Below are 12,122 nucleotides of genomic sequence, written 5' to 3'. Positions count from 1 at the left end.
AAGCTTGCAGGCAGAGTTCAAGAGCGAACTACTTCATGATTATTCTTCAACAAACTTGTTAACATACAGACAAATAAAGATGTCCCAAGCTTAAAGGGGCACTTAGGCTCTAGTAAAGCCCTTTTCTTCAATCCAGTAAGGTAAATGGTGTTCTACAGTTTAGGCATTGTGTGCTAATGCAATCCAGCAGTCCCCCTTTGAAGTATAGATCTTCCAGGAAGAATTATGAAAACATTCAGCTTCCACCTGCTACTAATTTCTCAATCAGTGCCATCACTAAAGTAAGCCCCACTTTAGTAACTGGTACTGTAGGGATTAAAATCTATAAGCTTCGGGCTATAAAATATTCTAATGGCAGATTTATCACAGGCTACAGCCACATAATGCTCCTGTTCATGGTCAGTCTATTCCTGCTGCTCTCATTTCCAAATGTACATCTCATAATTTGGTTTTCCATTATCGGTCTATATGGCAGAGTTCAGAGACACCATAGGCTAATTATATCAGAAGTAATATTTCTAGATTGCTTCCTTCCTTATTTAAAAATTAGGGGGAGAGAATGGAAAGTATCACAGATGGAGCAGACTGACCATAATTGGCCCCTGATGATCGAAGTCCACCAGTGCTTCCTAATTTTAATAACAGCAACAGAACCTCTTTCACCATTTGTAAACATTTAAAGTCCTGCACAAAAACTGTGTTGCCAAATCACAATCCTTACAACACCCCTGTAAACTCAGTAATATCTTCTGCATTGCAGAAGGGGAGCCAGAAGCTGTAAGCAACGACCATCTAAGCAAGCCCATGGCAGAGGCAAGATTTGAACTTGCCTGTTTCTAGCTCAGCCTCTTTGCTACTATGCTGCACCAACTCTTGGTTAAACTTTTAAATGATTGGGCCTAATTCCTGTCTCCTTTTTGCCCATAGTATGTTACTAAGATGCAGAAAGTTGCCAACTTCTCTTTCTGGATCCTGTGAATTCATCAATGGTTGTTTAGCAAAAAGAAATTCAGCACTTCCAACCATTGCTTACGATTATTGCTTATTACTAAATACTTCCCTTATTTATGCTGCTCCTATTGCTAAAGGTACAGGACCTGTTCCCTGAAAGTGAAGGGAAGGAGCTGCTGTTCTAAATTTGGTCCACAAGTTCTTCACTGTCTTGATCCCAAATGACTTGTGGATGCTTGTACTTGAACATACCACAGGCATGGGAAAAACAAACAAGCAAACTTCCAGTCAAGGCTTTTATCATATTATTGCATTACTTCATTCACAGTATTTCATGGCAGGTCCCCATCTTCAATTTGTACCACGCCCCCAATCCCTTGTTTTCTCACCATTTTTCTTACCAGGAAACATTCTATCCTTGTTCTTAGCATTCCCCAACCAGCATGTGTGCCTAAGGAGATGTTGAAAGCTGGCCTTTTTCCATCTAAAAATTCCTACGGTTATATCCAAAGTAAAATAAACAGAATAACTGAACAATATATTTTAATGGACAGTGCTATGGTATCTAGCAATGGAAATTATTTCAGTGGTATCTTTCATATTTATAAATATGTAAATTCACTGCTTAAGCTACTGAAGAAAGTGGTTTACTAGAATCATTTAAAGCTACAGTCCTATGTAAACTCACCGGAGGGTCAATCCCACTGAACTCAGTGGGAGTCAATTCAGACAGCACTGATAACTAATGTTTGGGAGCAAAATCTTACATATGTTCAAGCAGGAAAACACCCTATAGTTCCCAGCATTCCTGTCACGCTGTGAGCTGTTCATGACTTTTTCCATCCAAAACATGCATAGAATTACACCCTAAAAGTTTATTCCTGTAACTGAGTCTGATGTAAGATGGTCTGAGTCTGATCCATTATTGATTATAAAGCATTCCCCAACCAGCATGTGTACCTATTATATATATCAGATTAGCCCTTTAAGAAGTGACCTCCATTTTTAATCCGATTCAACAATTTTGTAAATAACAGATCAAGAAAGCATAAGCTATTTCAGCAGAGGTTTCACCATGAAAGGTGGTATTTGAGTATGCTAATTTCAAACATTAGAAAAGCCCTCCTTAAGAACACATACAACGCAGTCTTAGATCACAGATAATATTTTCCATTTAACCAACTGACCGACTTTTCACCCTCAAGCCAGTGTACTTCCTGTGCCATTTGATACCATCTCCACAAAGCAACAGCAAGGCTACAGAGATAACAGCCTCCTTGCCTAAGCTGTTCTTGAAAAATCTGCAGAAGTTGAAGCTGCAGAAAAATCTACAGAAGATGGCCCATAATTCAGAAAGACAAGATTGTTATAAAGACACCCACAGCTCTATCCTTCTAGCATATAGTCACTGAGGCTACAAGAGGATTCCAAAAGGAAAACAGAATTTACTGTGCCCTTTATCCAAATGATGGCAGTGCATTAGCACAAGGGTGGGTAACCTCAGGGTATCTAGCAGTGGCAACATGTGACTTGAGTGTTGCCCACTTCTGCCATAGTGCAAAGCACTTCTAATCACACAAATCAGCACAACCGACATTCATTCATCTTCGTACCCATTTGAGCTTCCTCATCCCTTCCCACTAAACAGATCTGTCCTAAAGACTGAAACACTCTCCAGAACCCAACATGGTGCTGAATATGGTGCAGAAGGCTGAGAAGTCCTGCAAAAAACTTCACATCCTGGCTGGTGCAAGTGGAAGCACTTCCTCAAAGGGAAAACCAGCAGTGGATACAGTTACATGGATATATTTTCAAGGAGGTAATCCAGTCTGTTCACTGGGCCAGATCTTGAAATCCTGAAAAGATTTGGATACCAAATTGAATGCTCTGCCGTAACAGTATCCTTTTGAGATTTCAATTTAAGTTACACATTTGTCCATACTAAACCCAGACTATTACAAAATTAAAGTCCTAAGCATCCTACCAGGAAATGAGCTACACCAAACTCTGTGTAATTTACTGTTGAGTAAATACATTTAGCATCAGCCTACAAATTAAGTGCTGATGTTCAAAATGTACGAATTCCAAAAAGGATTTTTTTGGGGTGGTGGGGAGTGAATGTGCAGTGCCATTAAAAACCTGGATAGCTAAAAACATCATAGGAATGGTAGAGCCCCACAGTGCCATCAGGACTAAAGCAGTGGAATGTACCCCAAAGCATTAATTTAAAATGTACAATTTTCACACTTCCCACACCCTGGTATATAAAAACCTTTAGATTAGCTTTTCAGAAGGTTGACATGATCAATTTGTAACTGATTTTATGTAGTGTATATTTGCAATGCTTTTGACAAAAATCCTTGCTTTTTGTTTGCTGCTCTAAGTGCAGATTATTGTAAGAAAGCAGGTTATAAATGAAATATTAACAAGTGTTCACAAAGCAGCTTTTAAAAACCAGATTTAAAGATCAGTATAAAATAGTAATCACTACATAAATACAGCCCCCAAATCTTGTCTCCTTTAATCATAATAAATTATAGGAAGGAATCCATAGAGATTCTGGAAGCTTGAAACATTTACAAAAGTCCTGGGCTTGGTAGGGAAAAATGCTAGAGTAACTGCCAAGGTACAGTGTCAACCATATAATTTAGATGATATAGCATTCCTCTGTATTAGACAATATTATACAGCATCCATGGTGACTTTATTAAAGCCATGCTTCATACTGGATAAAGGGGGAGTCAGAATAGCAAAAACTAACAATCTAAATTTAAGAGACTGATTTTGAAACAAAAAGAGACAATTTAGATATGATTAGCGAAAGCTGCTATACTATAATTTTGTTTACAACATGCCAGATATTCAAAACTGACTCAAGTCCTTTTCTGCAATTTATGTCAATACATTATAAAGAACATACAATAAAACATACAATTATTGGCAATATGGAAACATGGAAAGAAAATAAGTTAATTGAAATCAGAAAATTGTTCAGAAATTGATTAGTTAAGGTTTTGGGAAAATTAGTGAACAAACAGGAAAAATCCTATCCCACTTCTCCAATACTTACAAGAATGATACATAATTGTAAATCTAATAGCTTAATATGGTTCCTTGAAGGACTTTTCTGAACATTAAAATATACTTATGGCAATTTATCCAGACAAACATTAAATTAAATTTCTGCTATACTGGCTAAACAAAATATAAGGAATAGTTCTTACCAAGCCAAATAAGGAAAAGACTTAATACTGAGCGGAAAGCCCCATCCTAAAAGCACACTATGCCTGAACATCAAAGAATTTTTTCATAAGCTGATGTTTAGATGGTACTTGAAACCAGATAGACTACCTAAGGTCTACAAGCAGGCTTTGGATAAATGCTGAAGGTGTGGCCCGGAGAGTGAAAATTCTGCATATCTTTTGGACTTTTGATCCTCAATGATGAATGAATGAGTTTTATGCAAACTCATAAAGGGGCCATTGGTAGTTCTTTTTGGTTATGCTGAGAGCACAGGTGCTTGTGAGGTTACTGATTCACCTCTTAGCAGCAGCCTGAATGGCAATCAGTTTTAATTGGAAGGTTAGTCCAACTTCAATTAACTATTGGAGTCTTAAGGGCCTGGCATGAGGCTACTATAGTTAAACCAACTACTATGGCAAGAGCTACTAAAAGGAGATTAATAGAGGATCAATTTATAGAAAAGTAGACACTTTTGGTTCTTTGATATAAAAAAAGGATTGGATTCAAATTCTTAAGGCTTCTTTTAAGGTGTGACTGTATTTGTGATCATTATTTGGTGCTATTATGCTGTTACTCTATATTATGTAAACAATACGAAAATAATACCACAAAATGTGTGATGCATACATAAACACAAGAGTAATAAAACCTTCCAGGTAATTTCACAATTCCTAGCAGAGAGAGATCAGGGAAGAACACATATCAATGTCTTAATGAAATGCATTCCAGAACCACCAGCAAAAATGCCCTACAAGTGGCAGGTAACAATTTAGGAGCAGAATCTGACAGATCCACCAAGGAAGAAAAAAAAAATCACATGCAACCTCCTACACAGGATTCTTCAAAGCAGTGACATCCAACTTCTGCACTGGTTTCCAAAGTCTTTATTGCAATTTGGAAAGGCTTCCTTCAGTGTGGAAGACTGAGAATCTCTGATTAAATGCCCTCTTGCCTCTATAGCTTTAAAAAAAAACAAACAACCCTTCAACTCTTGCCTCATCCCATTCCCCCCATGCAGACTTTCTCCTGCAAGAGCCTATTTTAAGTGATTGCAAAATAATTGCACAGAGGTCTCTGGAACAACTGCCTGTGTGGGAGTGTTTCTACCTCAAAATGCATAGGTCCAATAAAGAGATATTGCTGCAATATTCTGTGACCTCAGTCCTTGATACAGGGCACAACAATGAACTGAAGCATGGCAGCAGCACTTGTTTGAACAGGAAAAGGTGGGCAACAAGAAAAGGACTTCATCACTGTCAGAGCTCAGTGAACAGATGAGCAGCACCAGGGATGTTTCACAAATTATATCTGAAATCCCTTCATTCTTGGCAGCGTTTAACTCTCCTGTTCATTATGCAAGGCTGGAGAAATGTTTCCAACAATATAGTTAAAGCAGAAGGCTGCAATTCCCATGAAGGAATGGGTTTTTGGCAAATTTGTATCAGCAGATGCAGCAGTTAACCCCCATCTCCTTGTATTACACTATCCAAGTCCCAAGGGCACTTATAGCCTATATACTTCTTCCTCTTTATTATCCGCCTCCTCCAAGGCCTTGCAATCATTATATTGTCATTAGATTAATAGTATGGTACCTGCATTGTTAACTCTGGCAGGAACAAATGCACAATCAAGCACTACTACAGGGATAATTATCATGTTCCATGGGAATGGAATAGTACTGGTGAAAAGGGAACAAACTGACTTAATTCTGTTCCACTACAGAGAAGTTTTGGCAGAATAAATTATTATATTCTGCTCAAACTCCAGGAAGGACTCCAAAATGGACTCCACAATCCATTCCAGACATGTACAACCAGGCCAAACTCAGTTTATTTTGTCTGCGTTTCAAGGCTTCTATGCAACATGGGGCATTGGTAACATTACCTTCTATGATATATGCCTTGGTTCATTGAACATAAGCATATCAAGGCACAAAAAACTTATTTTATGTCCGAAACCCCCAACTTTTTTTTTTTTTTTTTTTTTTGGGCCAATGGGCACATTTGTAAATTTTAAAACTGCTCTGGGCACCACTAGAAAATGGCTCATATTTTCACATGCAGGATATGACTAGTCACATAATGGTTTTCATGAAAGCATGGGTAGTCGTAAGTGAGCTAAAGAGAAAGAGCAATGCTAGAGAAGTGTGGGGAGGAAAAAAGAAGGCAAACAGAGAAAGAGTAAGGTTAGGGGACAGGAAGGGAAGTGACAGTGAGCTCAACTGGTTGGCAGAAAATGGGAGGCTTGAGTCTAGAAGAGGGAAACGCAGGCAAACAGGAAGAGAAAGAGCAAGGCTAGACGCTAGAAAGGGAGAGAAAGAAGGCTACCATGTTTTCTAGAGCTTTTCATTGTCTGAATTATTTCTGAAGGGATCAGGGAGTGGAGAACAGTTGGAGAGTCCCATGGATGTTATGACACCTGTTGGCGCCACACTGGAAACCTCTAGCATATAGTGCTGCTGGAACCTGATGCCATATGACATGTCCCATGTCTAGATGCTCCACGATGGTCAGGATGAAACTTCCCATCTACAGCCTTCAAATGGACATGATTTAGGATGCCTTATCCCAACCCAGACCATTGGTTAATCTAGCTTAGTACTGAAGACCCTTGGCTCTCCTAGTTTTTGGATGGGAGGTTTTTCTGCCCCATCTGGAGATGCCAGGAACTGAATCTAGGTCTTCTAACATGCAAAGAATATATTTTGCCACCAAGCTACATAGACATACCATATGCATGGCCTATACTACACACACACATGCTATATCCAATACCACAAAGAACACAATGTCCCATATACCATACACTCAAAGCTGGCACTCATTTAAGGGACTAACCAGTTTGCAGTTTATCCTACTAGTGTTTGAGGTAGGTTAGCAAGTCCTATTTCACTAGTCAGAAAGCAGGTCACAATTCAGAGAATATTCACCATGATTATTCTTTTGTCACTGTTATGCAAGTTTTGTCATACCCTCTTGACATAAATCCATGGCATTTTTTCCTATAAAGAGAAAGCAGACACAAATGGAACTTTACATTGAGAGCAGTACTTCTATTCATTTCGATTCTTTTAGAGATAACTTAACTAGAGCACAAAACTAGAACAGTCCCCAAACTTGTATTCCATTGCAATGGTCTGCTTGTTTTCTGTTATGCACAAGGAATGCAGCAGAGTATTTAAAACAAAACAAACCCCCCAAAAGAGTCAATATAATTAAATTCAGTTGAACTTTCTTCCAAAAAGTACACTAAGCACTGCAGTATGGAGTTGTGCCAAAGAGAATGCATTTCCTCAATTCACTTTCAGCTTTACCCATGATTTTCAAGATATGTCTCCAGTTATCTAACCCAAAGCTAGAACTAAAGTCTGTGTTTGATATTTAGCTTATTAAGTTTTTCTTTCAGCCACTTTTAAGGAATGTTGCCTTAAACCAAGAGGTAAATAGCAATTTTAGCCCATACTGTGGAGTCCTCAGTTTCACTTTTACGAATAGGAAAACTAAGCCTGGAACCCTACCTTGGGATAAATCATGGCACACAGTACTTCTGAGTAAATATGGTTATGGTCACATTGCCTAATTTGAATATTTGTGAAGTTATAATATATAAACTATCCATTTTTATCAGCATATAGCCAAGGCCACATTTTTCTGTTAATAACACAAATTCCAACTGAAGAGACTGGGGCAGCTCTATTCCCAGGACTTCAAATCAAATGGCCATGTTCAAAGACAGGAATAGCATCATTTCCCTATCTGAGTTTATCTGACCAGATGGGGAAATTAATAGGGCTACTATTTAGCAATTTGCTGCCTACTCAGAAAGAGAAATGTTAAACTTCTGGGGGTTTGGGGGGAAGCATATATGGAAAGCATTGTAGTTATACAATAGTAAAGTACTCTAACTGGAAATTATATATAAATCCCAGAAAATACTATGCAGAGTATCTGTCACCAACAAATGCTACTGGTTTTGTGCTAGAGGTTGCTTACACGAGTGCAGTACAATGTATGTTTACACTAGTGCCAAACTGAATTTTGCCCCCTGGAACCAATATCTGCGCAGTTCAGTTCAGTGCAATTATCCTTGCACTGAACTTCTTTTAATACTCTTTTTTAAATTACAAAATTCATGACTTACATGATTTGGTTTGGCAGAATATGCTATTATGATCCAGTTTAACAAAATAGCTAAGAATTCACTAAATGTGATATACAGAGGAACAAAAGAAGTTGAACCTTTAAAAATGAGGCACTTTTTCCTGCTTCTCAGTTAAAACTCACTTCAAACCATATCAGCTGTAAAATGAATGATCCGGTGACCAAGTTTCCACAATTCTCTTTTTCCTTTGGTGTCCTAATTTGAATCCATATTTTTTGCAGTCTGATTAACTAAACACTATTTTTTACTCTTAACCGCTTCTCTTTCCAGGGTCTGCTTGAGAGAACTGTTAGCATCTTCTTTTCCTTTGTCTAATGCAAGTGTCCAGAATTGGCAACCAGAACTGGTTTCCAGGCACCTTAAAAAGAACAACCTTCACCACTATTACTGATATTATATAGCACATGCATTTTCATGCATGTGTGAAACCAGCATAAAGACACACTTTTCATTCATTATAACAAAGCTCCTCTTTTGATTTCCAAAATAAATCTGCTGACCAGGAAGACCCTGCAACTCTTGAGTAAAAATACATTTCATCCTAGTTTTACATATATGGTGGGTCACAATGGGAGTTATGCATGAGTTAAGATTAGTAATACAGGTACATTTCCTCTAAAGTATAATTGAAATCAGTGGTTCTTTCTCAGAATTCCAGCTTGCTCCTAATATCTGAATGACTGATATAAACTAAGCTATTACCCCAAACAAGGCAGTTCTAAGTACACAGTAGCAATACGCATAAAAGCTAGCGGGACTTCCAGAAAACATGCTGAAAATGGAGTTGCATATACATGAGTATCTAATTCAACAAGCCATTTAAAACGTGGATATGTAGGTGTACAAATGAGTATAATTTAGCAAAATCAAGATTTGAATAACATCGTGTACCAACTACCAATATTAACCGTACTGATTTTTTACTCACCAGGTTGCACAGGTCAACAATTCCTCCTTAATCTTCATGGTTCCAGTAATTATTTGATCTCTACAACTTATCATATGCTATGATTGCACATTCAATCACAGTACATAAAAAACAGAGCTTTTCTTTCTTTAAAAATGGCAATTGTATTAAAATATTTTAAATGAATGTCCAGCATTTAAAATTGCAGTTCAAGATACATCACATTATATTTTTTCATTGCTAGTTGAAGGTACATCCTATAAAAGAACACAAACATAGTAATACCTGTGAACTTGAACCAAAACAACGTTGAAAGCAGCAGGAACAAAATTAAGAAGCCTCAAATGAAAAAGAAGATATGAATTCTGTAAATAATAGACTCTTTTGTTTTGGCTTGTTCCTTATGATTACTGAAACTGTTCTGTTTTTTTGGGGGGGGGGATTAGTAGATAATGGGATTCTTGGAACTTCCACAGGTTGGCATGAGTTGCAACAGCTGTTTTGAAGGCACTCTACAGACACAAGATTGCTGTTATTCCAGCATGACATTTTAGGAAGTCTTTGTAATTGATAGAGCTAGTGAGAAAATCAGTTAAACCAACTCCCACCATCCTCCAATTGAATTAGACAAACCATCACCTCGCCCCTCCCTCCCTGGCTCCCTCCCTCCCTGGCTCCCAAACCACTCCTCTCCACCCACATCAACCCTGCCCGAAAAAGACACACAACTTAAAAATTGTGCAGATCTGTAATGTTTTCACAGCTGATTTTTTTTAAAAAAACAACAACGCACACAAATAAATGCTCTCCATTCTCTCCCTTTAGGTACAGCAGGTAAACAAAATAGAAGATTTCACAAGTAATCAGCAGACACTTTTCTGGCACCTTGCACACCGTATTGGCATCAGTGTTATTAAAGTCCCAGGCAGAACACGTGCAATACTTCTTCAGGTGGGATAGGCTTGTTAACAAATATTCCAACTTTGCATAGAAATCCTCAGACTCAAGAGTTCCCTAGTCACTGGCTAAGTTCAGACTGGCAAATAAGGAGGATCTTAACTGCCTCCACATGTACATTCTTCCTCTGCTGTTTCCCTTCATTTCTTGTAGAGGTTCACATTTGTCTTTTGTTTTAATCTTCCAGTTATGCAGCAATTGCTAACCCCTCCTCTCTCTCTCTGCTGCAAAGAGAGCACACACACACCAACTTCTCCTACGGGTTATATCAGTTGCCAATACAGAGCCCACTGCAAAGAGGGACTACAAGAAATAAGCAACACTCAAAATCGATGGCATGTACATGCGGAAAGCGCCACATTTCCAACGAGATTTTTGAGGGGGTTTGTTTTCTTTTGGTCAGATGGAACGAGAGACAATGCAGACCCAGGACACCGAGAACTACCCGCAGCAGCACTCGCGTAAGCCGTAACCTGGCAGGAATCCGGGTGTAACCCGCGCGCGCGCTCACTTTCTCGCACTCACGCACACACACGCGCACTCACGCACAAAATGTTTCAAAAGCTCGAGATTCACAGGATGATAACGCTGCTGCTGCTGCTGCTGCCGGCGCCGCCTTTGTGTATGGTGCTGTGGCTGTAAACCTTTACTTCAAGATTCTTTTTGTTTTGTAAAAAGAAAAAAAAAGGAAAACGCAATGCAAGCGACCTCGATCGCGCGGTCTCTCTCCCCGCCCCGGCCCTCCTCCTTTCAGAGGATCACGCAGGAAGAGCAGCACTGGTCGTCCCCGTTCGGCTGGGAGGCGTAGTTCATTTGCCGGACGATCTCGGCAAAGAGTTCGTCCACCGAGGCTTTGTTTTTGGCTGAAGTTTCCATAAAGGGGCAGCTCCACTCCTCCGCCAGCGCTTTGCCTTCCCCGAACGAGACCTCCCGCTCGCCTTCGAGGTCCACCTTGTTGCCCACCAGGATCATGGGCACCTTCTCGTACCTCTTGACCCGGATGATCTGGTCCCGCATGGGCTTGATGTCCTGAAAGCTCTGCTGGTTGACCAGGCTGTAGACCAGGATGAAGCCCTGCCCGTTCTTGATGTACAAGTCCCGCATGGAGGCGAACTGCTCGGTGCCGGCCGTGTCCAGGATCTCCAGCACCGAGGGCGAGGAGTCCACCTCGATCTCCTTGCGGTAGAAGTCCTCGATGGTGGGGTCGTACTTCTCGATGAAGGAGCCCGTCACGAACTGCACGGTGAGCGCGGATTTGCCCACCCCGCCCGAGCCCAGCACGACCACTTTGTATTCTCGCATGGCTCCTTTGCGCACACCCAGGGCGGGCGGGCGGGCTGCGCGCGTCTGCCTTCCCTCGTAGGAGCTCCGGCTCTTCTCCCCTCCCACCCGCAGAAAGGAAGATCAAAAAAAGAAGAAGCGGCAGAAGAAGCAGGAGGGACGGCGGAGCGAGCAGCCGCCGCCCCCGCCCCCGCCCGACGGAAAGGCGGCTTCCTTTCTTCGCTGGAGCCGAGGAAGGCACTCAAGAGGCGGCGGCGGAGGGCGGAAAGAAGGCGGCAACCGGGTGAAGAGGGCAAGCCGCGCGCCTTCCCCTGCGCCTCAGCAGCTCGAGGGAGAAGAAGGAGAAGGAGAGGAGGAGCGGGAGGAGGAAGGGAAGCGGCGGCGGCGGCGGCGGCGGCTGCTGGTCGGGGTGGCGCGGAGGCGGCGCGCGCTAGTTCCAATTGCGTCCCGGCAGCCAGAAGAGCTCCTCAGCCAGGCGCGCGCCGCACGAGCCCCGCGCGGCGGCTGCTGCTGCTGCTGCTCCTCCTCCGCGCCCGCGCGGTCCATGCCTTCTCCGCTTGCGGCCGGCCCCGCAACGCGCTCGCTGCTCACCCTCTTTCTCTCGCCTCTCGACCCATCGGGC

The 12,122-nt window shown here is 41.3% G+C and overlaps 1 protein-coding gene across 1 annotated transcript; it reads right to left on the bottom strand.

The window, feature by feature from the left end:
* Positions 1-9,994: 9,994 nt before the first annotated feature.
* On the bottom strand, positions 9,995-11,818 carry RAP2B (RAP2B, member of RAS oncogene family). Its single transcript, XM_044433009.1, has one exon. The coding sequence runs from the start codon at positions 11,519-11,521 to the stop codon at positions 10,970-10,972; it is 552 nt and encodes a 183-aa protein (XP_044288944.1). The 5' UTR covers positions 11,522-11,818; the 3' UTR covers positions 9,995-10,969.
* Between the last annotated feature and the right edge of the window lie 304 nt (positions 11,819-12,122).

Source organism: Varanus komodoensis, unplaced genomic scaffold (genome assembly GCF_004798865.1).
Source record: "Varanus komodoensis strain SLA01 unplaced genomic scaffold, ASM479886v1 scaffold25, whole genome shotgun sequence".
NCBI classification, from domain to species: domain Eukaryota; kingdom Metazoa; phylum Chordata; class Lepidosauria; order Squamata; family Varanidae; genus Varanus; species Varanus komodoensis.
Note: the sequence above shows the minus strand (reverse complement) of the source record. Positions and strands in the feature narration are given on the sequence as shown.